Source organism: Anser cygnoides, chromosome 22 (genome assembly GCF_040182565.1).
Source record: "Anser cygnoides isolate HZ-2024a breed goose chromosome 22, Taihu_goose_T2T_genome, whole genome shotgun sequence".
NCBI lineage: Eukaryota > Metazoa > Chordata > Aves > Anseriformes > Anatidae > Anser > Anser cygnoides.
The window spans coordinates 3,030,795-3,051,647 of record NC_089894.1 but is presented as its reverse complement, the minus strand read 5'-3'; the positions used below and the strand labels follow the sequence as shown (position 1 = coordinate 3,051,647).

The following is a 20,853-nucleotide window of genomic DNA, read 5'->3' as shown; positions in this document are numbered from 1 at the left end:
TCACTTGTTGTTAAATAAACTTTAATCGTTTTTGCACCGGGGTGAAAAGAAAATAAAATGTTCTTTGCGGCCTCACAACTGGCCAAGGATTAAAATCAGCAGGCAGGGGGAGCAGCTCGGCTCTCCTCTCGGGGAAGGCCACGCGGTGCCGTGGGCTCTCCCCGCAGGCGATGCTCTGCCTGCCCCACGCGCTCAGATCGCTGAAGGCACAAGTGTCACTTCGTCCCCCCGACCCCGTGCTGCGGCTGCCGTTAGTGCTCCCACAAGCAGGCAAGCGAGTTCTGTGCAAAACCCCTACATATAAAAATAGCGGTTTTCTGTACCGAACATCCTAAAAAACTAGAGCTTTAATTAATGTCAGTTTATCCACACCCTTGATTTGAAATCCTGACGTGCACCCGGGAAAGCCGCTGCATCTCCATCGCCGGGGGAAGCGCTGCTGGGGGATTCGGCGGCGGGTGGCTGCTGGCCCCGGCCCCACACAGCACCAGCTCGCTCCCGGCTGGCTCTGGCTGCCCTGGCTCGGCCCCTGGAGGCTGCAGGGTCCCTGGGTGCAGGAGCAGCCCCCAGCCATGGCTCATTGCTCAGCACCGGCAGCTCCTGGGGTCCATGCTCGACACCTCCAAACACGCCAGCTCCCGACTCTCGGCGCTCTCGGAGAGGCCAAGTGCTGTCTTCGGGCCAGTCCACATGCGCTAGAGGCTTGGCCCCGCACCGTCCGCCTCCCGTTCCCGCTGGTATCGCCGGCGGCGCTCGCAGCGTGGGCAGGACTGGGCACTGGCCTGGCACTCCCGGTGGAAGACAGTTTTGCAGTCATTGCACCTAGGACAAAGCAGGGAAAACCCCATCCTGTTGGCAACATCGGGCAAAGACCACGCTTCTCCCGCGAAACTGGACCTGGGGATGCTTCCTTGTTTCCCTTTCCTCCAAGTAAGTGCCCAGCGAGAGACGAGCCCTGCCAACACGTCGGCTGGCCCTGGCAGGGCCCAGCCACCTGCTGGACACAAAACGGCAAGCTTTGCTAGGAAGAGCAGTAATTCATCCACCAAAAGCCCTGCCTCCAGCAAGCACAGGAGAAAAGCAGCAGCTCTGCCCAAAAGAGCAACCCCTGCACCGAGCATCAGCTGCCAGCACCTTGCTGGCTTTTTGCAGATGAAAGAGCAAGATATCAAGTGAGCTGTGAGCTTTGCACCTTGCTTTCAGAGCGGGGCAGCAGGGGGAAGAGGCTTGCAAGCAGCACAAGATCAAGTAAAACGTCGCAGGCTGAGCCCCTAAACCCTGCGATGTCGCAAGGCAACTCGAGCCCAGCCGTAGTGGCCAGGATAGGATGTGGCTCTGTGCAAGGCTTTCCCCTCTGCTCGCCACGTTAGGGGCACAGCCTGGAGACCCCCGCCCTGCACAGATCAGTGTCACAGCCTGCAGAACAGCCAGGGACATTGTTTGGGGACATGAGAGCCACCCTGGGGTTGGGCAGCCTCTGCGTGCAGCGTTTGGAGCCGGCCTGCACCGGGGTGGCCGCGATGCAGCAGGAATGTAAACAGCTGCAAATTACACCTTGTGTGGGGCCGGCTTGCGGGAGACACCCATTTTGTGAGGGGCGTTCACGAGTTATCTAGAGTAAACAGCAGTCAGTGCTAAGAGGCTGGGCTCACTTTCCTTTTTTCCCTGGTGAGCCCCCACCTATCTCACCTTGCAAGCAGCAGCAAAATGCAGCTGATCCGCATGCCGGCGGGTCAGCTAGCTGAAATGCCCTGAACGCTGCAAATGCCTGGTGCTCAGCTGACTGCAGACGTGCCTTGTTTAATGCCGTCAACCTGGCGCTGAGCTTCGAGCGCCACGTGAGACCTGAGCTGCATTTCCCAAAGGAAGCAGGGGCTGCCAGACAGAGCAACGGCAGAGGGAGTGCAGGACGCAGAGCAATGCGCCAGGAGACCGCCAAAATACCACGGGATGAAAATTCTGGGCTCAAGCCTTGCTCCCAGCAGGCGGGTGCAAGCCCAGAGTTGCTCGAGATACGGAAACCACCCGTGCACAGACAGACGGGACAGCAGGGTGCTGCCTGGCGCCGTGTGCTTTCCCAGGGGAATATTTTTCAGGCGGCTTCTCCGGATGAGCAGCAGCAGCGGCTCCTCCTCCTCCTGCCGCTGCAGGGGGCGGGTTGCAAAGCAGGGTTTTGCCCTGCGAGTTTCTGAGCGAGCCAGTGCCCAAAACCAGCAGCTTCTGCCTCCACCTGCAGTGCAGCGGCCTCAGGAAGCGGCTGCTGCAAATGCAAACGTCACTCGCCCGGCTGGGTTATTGTTCGGAGGCGTTTCGGTCGCATCCTGCAGCGAGTCGCGGTGTGACCCGCGCGGCTGGCTGTCACACGCGTGGCGGAGGGGCAGGAAGCTGGGTTCAGCTCGCCGAGGATGTTATTGAGCTGCCTTCCTGCTGCAAAACCCCACTCGGCCTCCCCTGACACAAAGGAGGACGACAACTTCAGAGCCCAGCTCCCAGCACATGCGACCTCTGTCCTGCTGCCGGCGCAGCTCAGCCCCACGTGCCAGCTCTTCCCAGCGCCTGCAGGCTCTTTACAGGGAAAATCAGTCCCCTGGGGACACTGTCCTCTTAACAAGCACGGTGCTGTCCCTGCAGCAAGGAGGGATAATGAGCGATCCTGCTCAGCCACCCTGAGAATATTTGCAGACAAAACGCACCAGGGGACCCTGGTCTTGGTGACATTTTCTGCAGCTTCTGGATGTCACTAGTGGCTTTTAGGAGCTGCTTTTAGGCAAAGCAAGCTCGTGCAGACCAACAGCCTGTTAAACGTCTCTGCCAGGGAAAGGTTTATAATCAGTTCTGAGCTGAACCAGTGAGACAAGAATCTCCCTGCAGCCACAGCAGCTACACCTTGCAGCAGGCTCCATGTGGGAAGGATTTGATCTCTTTAGAGGAGGATTTCTACAGAAAACACAAAGCCCAGCAGTAAACACACCCGTCCTCAGGCACAAAGCGAGGGAGACGTCACTCACCTGGCGGTGGTGTCAAACTCGAAGGGAAAGATGATGTCGCTGCGGTTGCAGATCTGGCAGATGAAGCCCCGCTGGGTGCACAGGTCGCAGTTGTAGACGTGATGGGACGCGAACTGGATCAGAGACTGCAGGAACGTCTCGAAGACGCCGTCAGCTATCTGCGGAGCAGAGGCATCAGGCACACGGAGCCTGCAGCCAGAGGGGTGTGCACTGTGCAAAATGCACGTTGCACCCACACTTCGTGCTGCCTATGGAGACAAGGCTCTCATCCCAAACCAACCCAAGATCCCACGTGCCTGCCTTGGGGTTTAGCATCTCAATGGGATGCCAAAATAAACCCACAGCAGCACCCAAAAGCTGCCAGGTTGGCTCCTAGCTTTGGGGCTGCTACTGACCACCTCCAAAAGTTGTGACAGACGGCAGTTGGTATGGTGATGAGCAAGACTGACTTAATGGGAGGTGAAACAATTTACCGTGTAATCTCCATAGTTCTTGGAGGATACAGGTCACTTATTTTAGCCTCCAAGCTAATGTGCAAGACTTGCAGAGGGCACGTGATAACAGAAAGCAAGGCAAAAAGGAACTGAGCAGCCTGAAATCTTCTGCTGAAGAAGTGCCGTGTTCCACGCAGCATCTCCACAGGCGGAAATGGGGACGTTCTGTATCAGCAAAACTACAGCGCAAAGCTCTCACCTGCTGCAGATCAGTGACACTGTACTTGTGGGGACACTCCAAGAGGTAGTTCCTGTGATCGAGCCTTCAAACAAGCACAGAGGGGAGCGTGTTAGACACTTTTGACCACATCTCAAACAGCCTCACAGTGAGGAAGAGCCCAGGGGATGCAGACTAAACGTTACTGTAAACCTGATTTCACACCAAACAACACATCCCAAATCCTGCCATTGAAAATTGTTTGAGAGCATTTCAAAGGGGGGAAAAAAATATCTCATCTATTTTCCCAGGTGTTTCCTGTCCAGCCTTGGTCAGGAAAATGCTTCCTCAGTCCCATCTCCACGTGCTGCCCCACAAACAGACGGGTAACTTCTTCCAGCACATGACACAGAGGTGAAAACCAGTCCATGCCCTGATGAGGCGATAAGGAGCAGGGCACAGACCCAAGGGCCAGGAGATGATCCTGCCCAGTACCCTGGGCACCCCCAGCCTACGGCAGCAACGATGACAGATGGAGCAAGGTGAAACGCCGGAGCACGAGAGGGGACTCAGGGTGCTCACCGCTTGCTCAGCTCCTTCAGGGCCCCGCTGCGGCACATGATAAGGTAATCTCCGAGCAGCTTCAGCTGCTCCCTGCTCCGGAGGATTCTCCTCATCCTCTCCACGTGGTCGTAGAGGCTCTCGTTGACCAGCTTGAGGTCGATCAGTGGCTGGTTACGGATCTGCGTGAGGAACTTCAGCGCCTGCCGGCAGACCTGCAGCAGGGAGAGGCCAGGTGTGAGGAAAAGCTCAGGGAGACGTTTCCACCCCTGCTGATGGTGGGAGAGGGCCACCTCCTTGCACCCAGCACAGACTCAGCCTGGGCTTACCCCTCGCTTGGTCAGGTCCCAGTTGTGGATGAGGCGCGAGGGGATCACCGTCTCGTCGTCCCGGTGGCAGCTGTCGCAGTAGTACAGACCGGAGAAGGCGCAGAGCTTGGGCTTCACGAAGGAGAAGCCGATCTGCCTGGAGCAGCCTTCGGGGAGAAGACAGAAGATGGTGAGAGGGGACCCGCGCTGCCCCAGGGCCCAACATGCTGCTGCTGGAGCAGGGGAGAAGCTTTCGTGGGGGAGAATGGGGCAGGGAAATCTTTGAGAGGGTCAGAGACTGGCTGAAGCACGTGGCCCGACGCTGGCTGGGAGCTCCCAGCACCTTCCCACGCAAGGGGTTGGGATTCAGATCAGGATGGCCCAGCAGGAACACTCCTAAACAAGGCGCCTCAACCCACCACATTTTTTAATCCATAAACAGGTTCAATTCAAACTGTTTTTCTCTTTCTTTTAGGAAAAGTGACTCGTAGGAACATCACAGTGGGCTAGGGAAGAACCAAAATCCCACCTGCCTGTTCTACCACCGGCCCCAGCAGCTCTGCCCGGTTCTGCCTTCCGCACGGCGCCGCTGCAGGGAGCAGCACCAAAACCCGCGCTCCGCACCCATGAGCAACAGCGTGGGGTTGGGAGAAGCAAAAGACCAGACCCCTCTATCACAGCAGTGTGCAACCCTGCAAGAACCTGGCTTAGGTCTCGGGGGAGGCGTGCAGGGCTTTTACAGCTGCTGGAGAAGCGAGCACATCTGAGTTGGAGTCGTAAAGACAGGAAAACTCTGTGCTATTTTTACTGGGTTCACTTCTCTAAAATAACCGACAGTGTCGGTGTGTCTCTGAGCTCCAGCGGGTGCAGTCGGAGGCTGTGTCTGCCCTGGGAAGAGCTGGGGCCGCTCCACCACCCTCTGCCAAGGCTTTAACGCCCAGCCCTTTGCGCTCTGGAGTAGCTGGAGTGCATTAAGAAGAAATGATGGAGCTCAGTTGTTGCCCTCTGCATTAAACAAAAACGCTTCTATTTCTTCTGGCTTGTCCCACTCTGACACACAAAGAAACCACTCCTGTGCCAAAAGGGTGTCGCAGCAGGAGAAGGGCGAGCGCGGGCATCCTGAGCCTCAGGTCGGCACCAGGCAGGAGGCAGAGCTGCGGAGAAGGGCAGGCAGATGCCCAAGGAAACCTACGCAAAGAAACTGGGAAGTGAGATCGGCCTTTTTGGCTTGCTGCTTCCATCTATTGGTAGGTGGAAGGTGCAGGACAGAGCCTGGAGGGGAAGGTAGAGACCAAATAAAAAGGACTGAAAACTACATTAAAAAAAAAAAAAAAGGAGATCAAGAAAAAAAACCTGCTGGAGGGTACAAGAAATATAATTGAAGCAGGAAAGAAATCTGAAGTTTAATTAACTTACCGAGGTAAAGAACAAATTACACCTCCCATAGAGGTCAGAGAGCGTTATCCTATTAAGCCAGCGTCACCCAGCGTGCTGGGAGGCGTTGTGCTGAAGGTCAAACGAACATTGCACAAAATCGGCTTGTCACACCCATCGCAACGTTCGCTCCTGTGCTGCATTACTGGAAAAACAGCTCTACCCCCATGGCTTGGGTTTGCCCTTGACTACACCTTCCCCACAGGTTGGGGCCACCGAATGCCCAGAAAGGGGGCCCTGGGCCCCTCACCTCCACCAGGTCCACCTGAGTTTGATTGAAGCCAATGCCCCCGCTGTCTACACCATAAATCTCTTAAGCAGGACCCCAGCAGCAGCCCAGTTTGACCTTGGAGGCCGTGCAGGGGTGTGATGGGGATCTGGTATTTGGGGACTCACCCCGTGCCCAGGGACTGCCAAAGATGCCACTGCTTTGGGACGTGAAGCCCAACCCAGGGGCTTCGGTGCCACCTGCTGCAGGGGTTGGCAGCAGGGCTCAGAGCATTTGGTCACCTCGTTAACCTTAATGAACTTGACATTATCCTCCAAGACAGAGCTGGGATCCTTGTTTTCAAGACCAGCCCTCGTATACCTGCGCAGATGAAGCTCTGAGAGTCCAGGCCCTTCTCCATGGGGATGGCCACCAGGTATTGCAGCAAGAAGCCGTTCTCCTTCACGATGCTCTTCAGGAGGACCTGGGAGTTGCCGTCCAAGCTGCCACCCAGCGTCAGCGCCTCCTCCGCCGCCTCCAGGTAGGAGGCGAGCACCCCTCGGACCAGCTCCCTCCACGATGCTGCTTCTTCTGCGCTCTCAGCCTGCAGCTTCAGGACGGCTTTGGAGGTGATCACCTTGAAGAACGCCGGTCCCCCGAGGCTGGTGTCTGGAAGAATGTCCTGGATCGTCTCTATGCCGTAACTGTTGCTTAAGATTTTGTCGTTGTTCCTCACCTTAAAGCACTTTAAGGTTTCCAGTGACAGGGAAAAAATAAAAGGGACCCACGTTTTGTCTACGTCCACGTACAGAACAGACTCTTTGATTGCATCCAGTTCTGGTTCGTGAGCCAAAGTCCAATCGAAGCTGGTCCCAGGCGCTTCGTTGTACTGGAGGACAGCAGCGGGATCGCCGCCTTCGCTGCCGTCCTCGGGGTACTCCAGCGTCTCCCACTCCTCCTCCTCCAGCTGAGGCCGGCACTTCTGCAGCGCCTCCCGGATCCTGTCCAACCAGTCCTCGGCCTCGTCTCGAGAAGGAGCTCGTAGGTAGAGCTTTTTCCCCAGGAAAACCAGCTCGAAGCGTCCGTCCGAGTGCGTCAGCGCCAGCGACTCGCACCGCAGCAGCGAGTAGCTCTCGACGCAGATGCGGTCCTCGTGGTCCAGGAAGAGCCGGAGCTCCAGTGGCGACAGCTCGCAGGAAAACTCCTTCCAGATGCCCATGGCTCCTCTCCGCTCCAGGGTGCCGAGCTTCAGGAGTCCTCGGAAGGGGTTGGAAAGACCTTGGGCAAAAGCAAACGCCTCAGTATAACCAAAAGGGAAATGAGGGGGGCAGAGAAGAGCCGACAGGCAGCTGGCGGGGAGCAGCCAGAGGCATCGCAGCTTTGAGTCAGTCCTGGTGGGAGGTGGGACGGGGCAGGAGTGTGCAGGACCTGCCTGCGGGGCCCCTGTAATCGTCCCCATGCATTCAGTTTTGAGGGTAAGAATGAGAGGGATGGCATAAAAGAAATCAGTCCTGCAAGGTGGGCAGAGCCATGGGGACAGAGGCACGTCCTCTGCCCCTAAAGGGTTCCCACCAGAGCTATGGGGGCCTCGGCAACACTGAGGATCCCTGCTCCTTCTGGAGCCTCCAGCACCACCACCAGCTGATGGCAAGGGCTGCCCGCAGCCAGGCGACCACCCGAATTCCCTGCCCAGCCCTTGAGCGCTGCCCGCAGCAGACGCGTGCTCAAAGCGGGGGCCACGCACCCATCTGCCGGCGATGCACGACGCTGAAGCCCTTTTGTTCCCGCTCGGGTGAGAGCTTGGGCTTCCCGCCCCGCGAGGAAGGCACCGACAGCCGTTCCAAGTCGAGAGCACTGATCAGCCCCGGGGCCGGGCCCTCCCCAGCACCCTCTGGCACGAAGCCGTTGATGTCAGCCGGGCTTTTGCCACTATCTCCTGCAGAAGGCCTGTAGAAATCATCTTCCGAGATCCAACTCTTTCTTTTCTGTTAAAAAAATACATGAAAAAAAAAAAACCTCATCAGCAAACTCAAACCCATGCATCCACGGTGGCCCCGTGCACACCCAGCACGGTGACTTTGGCCCCCCCAAGCACACCCTGGCTGCACGCTGCCAGCGAGCGGCCGCATTTCGGGGAGCGCAGACGGGCTGCCAGCTGCCCCAGCTGCCTGGCTAACGCAGCTGGGGGGCTGACGGCAGGGATGTCCACGGGTGGGTGGCAGAGCGAACACCACCCCGCAGGGAGGTTGTCATCGCTCGCACCCTGCTCGCACCGAGGAAGAGGCGCTCGATGAGCCTGCGCTTGCAGCTGGCACCACTGCGCATCGCCTCGCCACGTCGGGCTGCTGCCTGGCTGTCCTCACCTGTCCTGGTTTCAGCTAGGATAGAGTTAATTTTCCTCCTAGTATGGTGCTGTGTTTGGGAATTAGGATGAGAATAATGTTGATACCACGCTGACGTTTTGATTGTTGCAGAGCAGTGCTTACACCAAGCCAAGGACTTCTCAGCTTCTTGCTCTGTCCTGCCAGCGGGCAGCCTGGAGGTGCAGCAGGAGCTGGGAGGGGACAGACCCAGGACAGCTGACCCAAACTGGCCAAAGGGGCATTCCATACCATAGGACGTGATGTGAACAATTAATGGGGGGGGGGGCTGGCTGGGGTGGGGGGACCGGCTGCTCGGGGGTAGGCTGGGCATCGGTCAGCGGGTGGTGAGCAATTGCATTGTGCATCACTTGTTTGTACACATTATTAGTAGCAGTACTATTATCATTATTATTTTCCTTTCTTTCCTGTCCTAATATACCGTCTTTATCTCAACCCACAGGCTTTCATTTCTTTAACTCTCTCCCCCATCCCATAGAGGGAGGGGGGAGGGTGAGCGAACGGCTGTGTGGTGCTGAGCCGCTGGTCGGGTTAAACCACAACATCACCAAACCGCCTTCTGACCGCGGGTTTAGTTGGGGCACAGCGAAGTGCAACGTACGGTGCCCCTGAAGCGCTGCTGCAGGGCTGAGAGCACCCATCTGCTGAGCCGCAGAGAAGCGCTGCGATCTGGAAGCCCAGGAACACGAACCGACTGGTTCTCCCCCCCTGAAGTCACAGCAGGGCTGTGGGGAGGAACACATTCCCTGCAACATCCACGTGCAAGGCCTTTGGTTCAGCAAGCATTTCTGAGGTGGGGTGAGACACCAGCTCGGTGCAGTGGTGCAGGCTCACCTGGAGCGGGGGCCAGGAACATTATTTATTACCAGGGAGAAGCAGAGAAGACATCTAGGTCCTAGTCCTGTCTTACAAGCGGATGCTACAAACACCATTCTTCTGTCTATTTGAGAAGAAAAGCAAAGCAGGGAAGGCAGAGAAAACCTTTGTCTCGCTATGTCACGAGGGGCTGAGGCCTGAAAGCTGAAGGAAGTCTGTTAAGCTGAAAGAAAACAAAGCTGTAACTTCTCCGGGAGTCTGTCTGGCTGCAAGCAGGGAGTGAGGTTGTGGGACAGGCCTCTGAACAAACACCAGGAGCAAAACACGACCCAGATCAGGGCTCCTGCAAAAGGGAGCAGCCTTGCCAGACCCAGAGCATCCCTTCCAGGGCTGTGTCCCACCAGGAAGGACCCTACCTTGCTTTCAAAGAGCCTTTTATTCCGACCACAAACCAAATCACAGCGGGAGAGTCAGCGCCACCCTACAGGAGGAACACAAGGCGGCTCAGCTCCCGGGCTATAGGAAGCCTCTGTTTACTCTCAGGCGAGGAATGCAGGTTGCTCCATGAGTCATGCGAAAGCAGGAGGGGATTTCCTGTTGACACCGTATGTTATACATAGATTAGTCAGCCTGGCCCAGCGCCGGGAAGGAGCAGCGGAAACGGGACAACTGGGAAGGAGCCGAAAGGAGCAGGGACCCAAAAGAGAAACCGCTCGGGGGCGCGTGAAGCAGATCCTAACCTCCCTGGGGTGGAAGGATGAGTCGGGCGCGAGCCAGAGTTAGGCAGGGGACAGGACTGTTCGAAGGCTTTCCTAAAAGCAAAAGCAAGTGGATTGCAGAGGACGGCAAGAGGGGATGTGCACTGCTGCTGAGGCGAGCCTGAGCACCAGGGAACGCCATCCTGCTTCGGGAACAGATGTGTTGGGTGAATGTTCTCCCACTGCACAACTGCAATTTGTTTCCTGCCTAGGCAGTGCTTTTCCCTCCTCTTATGAGGGCGAAGGAAAGTCCCCTGGCCCCAGCCCAGCAGAAAATCCATTCTTGAGCTGTTCTGTCAGCTCACACAGAGCTGAGGGCTAGATTTGTGCAAGAGCTCATCACCCTTCAGATATCACTAATAAAACAGAAAACTTCTCTTGTTGGGGACTGGGTGAGGGACGACCGGCTTGCCATGTGGGGTTTCTAATGCTTTGGTATTCTTTTTGCCAGGGAATATTTACTTCGGTCCAACATGCCCAGGATGGCTGCACGGCCACACCTCTGTGGGGCCCAGGAAGGTGTGCACGGAGCAGGGAGCACTCCCACCACCTCTCCCTGCTGATTCCTCTGTTATTTACACCAAACGTGCCGCCGTTAGCCCCGAAGATGAGAGTTCAGAGAAACTGGAGCCTACTGAAATTGTCACCACCTTCACCTTCCTTTCCCGTTAGATCGGGAAGCATAAAAACAAGGATACTGGGGAGCGCAGCACACGAGCTGGAACACCTACCGGGCAACCCGACAGCGGAGAAAGGAGGTACTCGGCTGCGGGGCTGCGCACCGCGTGGCCGCCCTCGCTGCTGCTGACCGCACCGCGGCTGCCTTCCTCCGCTCCATCGGTGCCGCTGGGACGCGGGGCTGGGACGCCAGCATCACCCCGGGGGAGAGCGCGGACGCTGCCCCTGTGCCTGGTGGGAGGCGGCGGCGGGCGAGCATCCTCGGAGGGTGCCAGGGGTGCTGGGGGGCAGGCGGGCTGCGGCGGGGAGCACCCCAGCACGGCGGGGACGAGCTGGTCTGGTGGGGCGTCATGGCTCGGCTTGGCTTTGCTGAACTCGGACAGCACCCTAAAAAAGAAACAGCGGTGAGTTCAGTGCAGCTGCGCTGACCTGGACCTAGCACGCGGCCGTGCCTGGTTCTTCAACGCCAGCCCCCCCAGGAGGGCTCGGCCCCGGCGGGCTGACGGCTCCGCGTGGCTGCAGACGAGCTGCCAGGCACCGGCCCTGCCCCCAGGAAACGCGACTCGTCCAGCCGCCGGCCAAAGACCCCACGAAGGATGCTTTCCCTGCTGACCCGTGTTACTGGATTCTCATTTACTTCTGACACTAAGGGGTTAATGGGCCCCCAGCCCATCGTACGACTCCTGAACACCCCCCCGAATTTCAGATGTTTTTGTAACCATTAACAAGCAACTTTTCGTGGAGCTTGGCCATGCCAGATGCTGGTCCCATGCCTCTGCTGCACCAAGTCAAGCTAAACCAGCCCAGCTTAAAATTCAAAACAAAGTCTTTCCATCGCGAGTTTAGTCAAATCACGGGCGGTTCTTCCAGGATTATCATAAAATGCAAAATCCTAGAAGCAGGTGACAATGCTGTTATCGATGGGGAAGAGCAGGCAAGAGCTCTAAACCTTGGGAAATAGCCGAGCAATTAACCAGCTTGCCAAAAACGACAGCTTCAAACACTCCAAAGCTCCTCATGAGCTTGGGCTGGTGTGCACAACTCTTCTGGCCAAAAAACATTTACAGCAAAGGTAATGTTTCATTTACAAGTCTCCCATTTCAGTTTGACCATTCCATTCAAAATTCTACTTCTGTTTTAAAATTTGTCTCTGCGTGTTTTTTTTGCTTGTTACGTAGGCATAAAGTGACCAGAAACAAGACGGTTTTAAAGGCATTCATTCTGCTGGTCGACTGGAAGCAAAGTGCTTCCGCTTTTGTGGGAATTTCAGCATGCTTGCTGTTTCAGACCAATGTGAAATGGCTATTTGGTCTCAGTCTGAGAAAGCCCTTGCTCAGCTCTGGCTCTGCCGCTGAAGGTGGCCTCTTCCAAGCAAGCAGGGCGAGACACAGCGGTTGTAGCTCTGCTCACAGCCTTGCAGCCCTCTCTAAAGCTGACACCGGGCAGGGTGCATTCGCCAAACAGCACCCCAAGGCCAGGCTCAGTCAGACAACACATCCTTCGTTTTTTAGGGCGGCGGGGAAAATATTTGCTGATTACTCAGAGCTTATACAGCCTGCTGGAGATCCTTGTGCTTGCTGTCTGAGTGTTTCGCAGAAATAAATCACGAGGATGACAAACTAACAACCTTCCTCCTTTGAAGTATCTGCAGAAGGTGCAAATTATGACCCCTTCCTATGACCAAATTCATTTCTTCCCTGCCAAAAAGCCCCAAGCGTATGCCATGGAGATGTCACATTCCTGAAAGCAGGGAGCAGCATTTTTCTGACGTGTCTGCCCTGGCAGAGAGGACAGGCACACACTTCAGTCCTCAGGTGCTCATTTGCCTTGGCAGCAGGGTCCTGGCAAGCTGTGCCAAGCTTTTCGTCTTTTTACCTTTCAGGCTCTTTCCAGGAGGAAAAAGCGGCCTGTTAAAAAGGGGAGAAAGCCTTCCTGCCTACAGAGAGAAAATAAAGGGGTTAGAAATCCTGCTGAAGAGGTCTGGGGAAAGACTCACTCTTGTAGTGACTTGTCCAGGTCCTCGGCAGTGGCCGTGCCCAGGTCGGAGTCGCAGGAGAGCGGCTCCTCGCTCCGCTCGGGGCTCTGGGCGCAGTGAGGCTGGAGGGCGCTGTCGGAGCCGAGGCTGGAGGACAGCTGGGACGAGCCCGTCGTGTTGAGGCTCAGCGAGGACGACGTCAGCTTGGTTTTGACGCCGGCTTTGCTGATGGGCAGGACGGAGGGCTGAATTTCAATCTCATCCGATCCCGAAGACTGGGAGATGGAACCCAGCGACGCTTTTCTCCGGGGCTCGGATGTCGAGGACGTCAGGGGCTCCAGCAGCTCCGAAACAGGACACAGCCCGGAGAGGGAGAGAGGGGTGACAGTCCATTCGTTCAACACCGCCGATTTATAAGACAGCTGAAAGGTTAAGGATGTTAAGCCCTGCAGGTAGCTAAGGAGGAACTCGCACTCCTCAGCGTCCAAAAGCAGAGCCGTGGACTGGTAGTACTCGGGCAGCCGCGGCCTCTCCCGCAGCAGCAGCTTCAAGTAGCACTCCACGAGGCCATCGTTCAAAGCCAGCCTCAGCCAGGCCCGGCAGCGGCCGACGTCCGTGTTGATAAAAATGAGTTGTTCCAGCTCTGAGACAATGTTCCTGGGGCAAGGGAGAAAAAGAATAGAAGAGGAGGTGAGGGGCTACGTTTCCAGCCCATCCCGGGCTGCCAAATTGCTCTGCTATGGGAGATTAGGAGTCGGGTTAGAACAGGCTGCGGAAAATCTTTGTTCCGTGGAAAATGTGGTTTCCCACAGAGAAAAAAGACCTCCTGAGTTCCCCTAAACCAAATATATTGGTGACGAGTCCAGCCATCCCTGGGGGGTGCCCCTGGGCACTGCTCCTCTGGCTGGAGATATCTCCTGTGCCTCTGTGCTTGCCCTGGACCACGGGCAGGAGACAAGGGGAAAACTCATTTGTGTCACTCATTGGTGACAACCGTATGTCCAAGCTCTAGTTCCACATTTCCCACCAGCCAAAACACAGTGGAAACCGCCATGGCAAGCCAAAAAGCAAAGCACAAGGCTTGGGTGAAGTTCCTCAACCAGTCTCAGCATCCTGACTTCAGCTGTTTTTTCCCCAAATCCAACAGCGACACCATGCTTCCTAATCCCCCCTGGCTCCAGCTCACACCTCAGTAGTCGACGCTGCAGATGCTACAAAAAATAGAGCAGAAGTTTCTGAAGTTTTTAGTCTGTCTCTCAAAGATGAAAATCTTCAAAGGGCACAAAAATATCCCCCATAGCGTGTGAATCTGCTATTTTCATCCACTCTTTCATAATTCAAGAGTCGCTGATGGAGTTGGATGAGGCTTTCAAAACTACTTCTTTGTGGGTTGTTACTTTGTGTGGAAAGACTCTGCCTAGGGAGTGGCTCAAAAACCCCAGCAAATAATGATAGTTACACACACGAGAACTCCACAAGGTTCACAGATAAGGTCAGTCCTGATTCTCCTCTTTTGGGCGTGGAGAAAAGGAGCATGATTGTCCCCAAAAGGTAAATGCCAGGAGGGAGACCAGGCCCTGCAGCGTGCAGTCACGGTCCTCCGGTCCCACTGGGGACACCAAGCCCCCCTACACAGCCTGGTTCCCCAGATTTAATCAGGAGCATGCCCCAGGCTGGCACAGCAGTTTAACGCCTGGTGTGGGCAAAGCTTTAACTGGTGACATTGCCTAAGACCCAAATGTCGCCGTACCCCCGGCACATGCTTAGAGGCTGTGCTGGCACCAGCAGGTGCCCCGTGCCCAGCCCCGCAGCACCACTCGGCTCCAGAGGGGCTTTGCCCTCCTCCAGAGCCCCCCGTGGTCCTGGGCAGCCCCTGCCCAGCAGGACACCCTTTGAGACCATCCAACATTTTGGCTGGAGGGATGAAGCGTACGGGGAGCGGGAGCAAAGCAAACCCCTGTCCAGCCAGCTCCCCTTAAAATTTTGTGGTGTTTGCCCCTCTTGGTGCCAAAGGGAGGGCAGAAACCTGGGTGTGCACACTCACCGGTGCGTGATGCTCTTCAGCAGGCCCCAGAAGACGGGCTGGGGAAGCGGCAGGCGGCCGCCTGCTTTCTTCCCTTTCCCCCCTGTCTCTGTCTTTATGTGCTTCGCCTTCAGCCCGTGCACAAAGACGGCCTCCAGGGCGCTGCAGAGGGTGTTGGCGTTCCCATCGTCGCTGGTCACGACGGCATCCGAAGAGACGTACTGCTTCTGCAGCGCCTTGATCGCGCTCACCAGCTGCTTCTTGATCAGCTGCAACACAGGAGGTGCAGGCTTAGGTAGTAAGGATAAGTGTCAGGAAAAAAGGGCAAGAAAAGGGCTCCAAAACTGCAAGGCTCGTCCAGAGAGGTGCCACGCAGTTCCTGCTTCATCCACGTGCCCCGCAGAGACCATCTGCAAGCACTGCAGCTGAACCTGTCCAGCTGGGGACTCACGCTCTTGGCATCAGAGTCGATCTGGCTTTTTTAAACAAGTAAGTTATGCAAATAGTTCTTCCTTTAGCTCACGTTTCGGGGCCCACTGGGTTTCTGGGGTTGCCTTTAGAGCGTGCAGCACTTCCACAGACATCAAATTGCTTAAGAGGGTGGGGAAAAGAAGAAATCGGTTCTTTCCAGGCACTTGCTCAGGGAAAACACATGGATTAAATAAGCACGGGTGATAAACGAGGAACGCTAAGGAGGTAACCCCTCACAGAAATCAAAGCCATCGTGGCAGATGCTTTTGAGAGGACAGCTTGTGTTGTTTGCTGTACTCTTCTGGGAGCTGGGGTGAGCTCTGAAGCAGTAACATGGGAATTTTACATTCCAACAGTTCTGCTTTCCTCCTCCTTCCACCAGAGTCAAAAAGAAGCAAATTCAATGAATTTAACAATTTTATGCTGGTGGAAACAATTTTTTTAAATGCAGCTGAGCCCAGCTGTCTCAGTCAGCCTTATTTAAAATGAAAGCTGCACTTCCCAGCAGACATTTGGCAAACTCCGCCAACTTGGCCGTGAACCTAGCAAGCACTTGGCGCTCGGGTGTCAGTCACGCAGCCCTCCGAATTCATACCGAAAGGCACCAGCCGCTGCCACCGAGCAACGGAGGGGGCAGAGCCGGGGTTCAGATGGGCTGCTCAAGTCCCAGCTCCAGAGAGAGACTGTTCTCCTTGCAAGGGAGATGTTCGGTAACATTTTCTCAAATGATTTCTCCTCTCCGGCCTTTCTCAGCCGCAAATTTTCTCCTATCGAACTTCCAGCCCTGAATACTTTTTCAGGAGGGGAAATGCACCTAAATAAGGTTTGTGGCAGCTGTAGTTCAACGACACATGCCGTATCCCTGTTCGTATTGCCCCTTCCCAGCTGCCCCCAGATCTGCCAGCACAAGCAACCCGCCTGCGAGCAGCAACCGCGGGCTAACAGGATTAAAGGGTGCAAGCGATGTTATCTGTCATGCATGAATAATTCCGCTGCAGGATGAATTAAAGACACAGACTTCACCGCCACGTTTGAACCGTGCTCGTGAAACGTGTTCAGACTCCAAAGGCTGGGTGAAGAAAGCCCAGACACCCCAAGCAGCCTCGGCAGCAACGCTCCTTCCCCAGGTAAGGGGCCGAGAACCCTCCCCAGCCCCTCAGTGCACGTCCCAAGGTGGAGCCTGGTGGGGTTTAACTCTCAGCCACCCACCGCTGCTCCACCTCAGACAACCAGGCAGACCGCCCGAGGATGCTCCGCCAGCAGCAGCCACCCCTCGCCTGCCTGCAGCGTCCCAGCCCCGGCTGGCAGCGCAGCCACGTCCGACCACGTCCCGCCAGGAACTGGGGCTACACTGGGAGCAACCGGAGCAGGCTGGGGTTCAGGGCGCGGGTGACGTGCTCACCTGTATGACTTCCTTGGGGTCATCGGCGTGGCTCGAATGCATCTCAGCTGCTGCTGCTCCCGGCACTGCGTTCACATGTCACCTTTGGGACAAGGAGGAGGAGCGTGGCTGAGCGCTGGGCGCACGGGGGACCCGCCTGCCGTGCAGAGGGCACCCGGAGTCACGCAGCAGCGAGCGCTCCCGGCCGGATTGCTGCCACGTTCAAGTCGGGACCAACCCAAGACCACACGGGAACAGACAGAACAGAGCGTGGCCAACAGTGAGAGACCAACAGGGAGTAATTAGCCTCTGCAGGTTAATTACTAAACCCGGTGAGACGCCAGGCTGTACGCTGGCCAAGCCACCGGCACCCTGCGCAGGGCCAGGGACTGCTTCGCTTCTGCTCCCCCACTACCTGCAGTGCCCAGCGCCAGGCACGCAGCGAGGACAGCAAAACGTGTGCATTTTGCCGGGCGGCCCGAACGATGGGACACAAGAAACCAAGGATGACACCGCCACTGTGGTGGCACAGGGGGATGCGGAGGTGACAACAATTCCGCCTGGCACAGAGCGGTCTGAGCAGCCTCTTCAGGGCTCTCCGTACGGCTCTCAGTTGCTCCATTCAGAGGCAGATGCTCCAGCATCGCCCCTTTCCCAGCAGAAGGAAAAAACCCATTGTCCTCCACTACGGGAAACCCTGGCAAAGCCAGACTGAGCACTGGCCGCCGTGCCAGGGCTGTCTGTAACAGGAAGGTGGGAGCAGAGAACAAAGAGACTTTAATTCTGACGTCTGGCCTCCTACCCAGCTCTTGGGAGCCGTCTGTTGACACCGGCGTGTACCTGGAGGCTCTGGGAGCAAAGGCGCGCGGCTGCTGGCGCGTGGCCGCATCCCAGCTCCAACACAACGCGCTCTGGTGCTTAAAGGAGCTTGAGAGCAGCTCCAGCAGCAACTGCTGCGAAGCTTCACAGAGACTCAAGGGGTTGGAAACACGTTCCCTCGAGCTGGGAGCACTCGCTCTGGCTTTGCCATTGAAGCAGAGGACAGAGCCAGCAGTGAACAGCAGGGTTTGGGTATGCCCATGCACTTCCACTGCGAAGGCCAGTTGTGAAGGCAAGGGTGGCCCAAATCCTGTGAATCCCAAAGCCCGAGCATCCCAAAGCCCGAGCATCCCAAAGCCTGAGCATCCCAAGTCTTGGATAGTGCGGGCAGTTGGTCCGGCTTGGCGCAGCCCCAGGCAGGTCAGGAGCTCTTTGGTGAGCAACCCCAGCTCTATTCCCAGCGTGGCCGGAGTTCAGCAGAGTTTTATAGAAAAGGAAACTGTTTTCGCCACTGCTTGTCATAAGATTTCCTCTCCCTGGATTGCGACACAGGCAGGCGGGAGCGCAGTGATTATGGGAATGGTCACCTCCGGCTCCGAGCTGCTGCCCGGCGTTTCGGCAGGGGGCAGCGGGTGCGGGGAGGGCGCCGAGGTGACAGCAGCAGTGGGTGAAGACCACGGGGAGCCGCCCCCGTCCCTGCCCTGTGCCGTGGAGGCTCAGCCAGTGTCAGACTCTGCCCCTTCACCTGCTGCCTCCCTGCTAACGGGTCCCACAGCTCGCCCGACGCCACCCCGAGGTTCAGCACTGCTCGGGGGACAGACCCACGGCTGTGGGCACGGGGTGGCACGTCTGCTGCTGCACCTGAGTGGCTCCTGCAGAGCCAGTGCTGACGTTGCGGCTCTGGGGCTGCCCCAGCCACCTCGGTGTCCCCAGCTGTCACGGCGAGGGATGATTTTGCGAACTCTTCCAGACTTGCTAAGCACAGGATGGACCCCAGCAAGAGCTGTCCCCAAAACCTCCGCTCCCTTGCTGGCCTCAGCTCCTCCAGCCCCAGCTCCTCCAGCCTCCCTGGGAGGCAGGAGGCTGAGGACGCGCGCCACGACCAGTCCAACCAGTTCATCCCAGTGCCATGAATTCACCCAGCGATCTGCTGGGGCAGCACCTCCCTGAGCGGCGAGCACAACAAACGCGCTGTGGTGGCGGATCTCGCCCGACACGCTCACGGCGCCCTCGGAAAGCCACCGCCGGTTTTGGTCTCAAAGCGCACCTGGCGCAGGACGGACGTGGGAGCGCGGACAGGAGCACGTCCACGGCACAAACCCCGCGTGGCTTCCCAGCATCCACCACCTCCAGGGCTCTGCAGGCAGAGCAAAACAGCCAAAGCAAAACAAAATAAACCAGAAAGCGAGAAAGCAGAAAGCAAGCTCGTGGGGTTTACCTACCAAGGAAGGGAGCCCGCGGTGCGTGCGCAGAGCTGCCCGATTACCAGAAGGCAACAAAGCAGCCCGAAGCCCCGGAGCTGCTTGCTGAGATCGAGCCGAGGCGGTGACCCCCCGCTCCGTCCCGAAGCCCGGCTCTTTGCTCTCCCGACAAGTTATAAATAAACACCGAGTCACCACCGGCACTTTGTGCATGGAAAACAACCGCCGATGGGACGGCGTCGCCCGGTGACTCAAGGCCTGGAGACGGAGCCACTCATTTTCCAAGCACGAGCGCGGGGCCGGGCCCCGTCCGCCCAGGGAAAACGGGAGCTCTGGCGGGACGGGCAGCCCGAGTCCTGTGCCGGGACAGCCCCGTCCTGCCGTGGCCATAGCACGAGGGAAGCTTTCGGCCTTCCACGAAGGCCCCATGAATGCCCAGCCGTGCTTCAGCTACAGAGGGGCCCCAAAGCCCCAGCCTGCGGCCCCGGAGGACCTCGAGGCCCGACGCTCTCCAGCCGTGACGTGATTGCACCCTGGCAGAGGAGCGCCCGCACTGAGCGGCGCACGGGGGCCGACAGGACGGAGGGGAGCTGCCTCTGGCTAACAAACCCGCCGCCTTCTGCCCTGGCATCGTGCCCCGTCACCTGCAGCCCACCTGCGCCGAGCGGGCTGCTCCCGGCGGAGGCGAAGCGGAGGCTGAGCCTCCGACTGCGAGGCCGCGTTCCTCAAGCACCGGGGCAGGAGAATTTCCTCCAGCCCGCCCCGTGCCCCTGCGCGAGGTTGCCGCTTGCCACGGGCGACCCCAGCGCCATGCTGGCCATGCACGTTGGGGAGGTCCCTCCCCAGCAAGGTACCCCCGGGCTCGTCCTCCCGAGCCGGTGCCCCCTCCGCGCGCCAGCCCCGGCTGGTTCACGGCCACCTGGCGCCACAGGGAGGGCACGGTCCTGGGGGGGGCACAGCGGGGACCCTCTGCCGGGGGGGAAGGCAGCGGGAGCGGCCCCGCGCAGCGCCGGGGAGGCTGGAGGGGGCCGCGGTGGGTGGCAGGAGGGGACCGTGCGGACCGACCGGGGGCAGGGCAGGGCTGCGGCCCCCAGCCCCATCCGGCCTTGGGCACCGCCAGGACGGGGCAGCCCCCGGCAGCTCATTATAGCTTCGCTAATGAAGCTCCGGAGGCCCGGGGAAGCCAGAAGGGGCTGTGGGGGGGCGGCCTGGGGCGCAGCGGGGCTGCTGGCAGGGAGCAGGGTGGGCTGGGGACAGCGCCCAGCGCCCTGCACCCAGCAGCACCCAGCACCCAGCGCCCAGCGCCCAGCGCCCAGCACCTATTGCCCAGCACCCATCACCCATCACCCAGCAGCACTCAGCACCCATCGCCCAGCACCCAGCACCCATCGCCCAGCACCCAGCAGCGCCCAGCACCCAGCAGCGCCCAGCCCCCTCCCACCCCCACCCCCAGCCCCCTGCCCCCCCCCCCTCCCCCCCCCCAGCCCCCTCCCCCCCCCCAGCCCCCTCCTCCCCCCCAGCCCCTTCCCCGCCCCCCCCCGGCCCGGCCCCGCCCCCGCTCACCGGCTGCGCGCGCCCCGCCGGCAACCCGGAAGCGGAGGCCGCGCGCCCCGCCCCGCCCCGCCCCGCCCCCCCCGCCCCCCGTGACGGCAGCGCGCAGCGGGGCGGGGCCGGGGGCGGAGCCACGCCCCCAGGGGCGGGGCCGCGGGGCGGGGCGCGGGCACTCGGCAGGCGCGCGGGCACGGGCGTGGGGGCGTGGGGGTGTGTGCGAGGGGGTGCGCAGGTGGACAGGGACATGGACACACACGTACACACGTGTACACACACTTAAACACACAAGCACACACGTGCACACACGTACACGCATGTACACATGTACACACGTGTACACACACACACGAGCACAGACGTGCATACGTACACACATGTACACACATGTACACACAAATGTACACACGTA

The 20,853-nt window shown here is 58.4% G+C and overlaps 1 protein-coding gene across 5 annotated transcripts; it reads right to left on the bottom strand.

Annotated features, from left to right (window-relative positions):
* Positions 1 to 4: 4 nt before the first annotated feature.
* On the bottom strand, positions 5 to 20,556 carry PLEKHM1 (pleckstrin homology and RUN domain containing M1). Of its 5 annotated transcripts, XM_048047888.2 has the most exons (13): positions 18,915 to 20,216; positions 18,740 to 18,829; positions 16,675 to 16,756; positions 14,823 to 15,070; positions 12,800 to 13,435; positions 10,857 to 11,190; positions 7,915 to 8,155; positions 6,552 to 7,448; positions 4,550 to 4,695; positions 4,242 to 4,435; positions 3,702 to 3,765; positions 3,009 to 3,166; positions 5 to 822 (listed from the first exon to the last, which is right to left on the bottom strand). In XM_048047888.2, the coding sequence occupies exons 3-13, from the start codon at positions 16,714 to 16,716 to the stop codon at positions 696 to 698; spliced, it is 3,087 nt and encodes a 1,028-aa protein (XP_047903845.2). In that variant the 5' UTR covers positions 16,717 to 16,756; positions 18,740 to 18,829; positions 18,915 to 20,216; the 3' UTR covers positions 5 to 695. The 5 variants fall into 5 exon arrangements, with proteins under 5 accessions (XP_047903845.2, XP_066837736.1, XP_047903846.2 ...); XM_066981635.1 differs by lacking the exons at positions 18,740 to 18,829; positions 18,915 to 20,216 and adding an exon at positions 20,457 to 20,556; XM_048047889.2 differs by lacking the exon at positions 18,740 to 18,829.
* Positions 20,557 to 20,853: the final 297 nt, after the last annotated feature.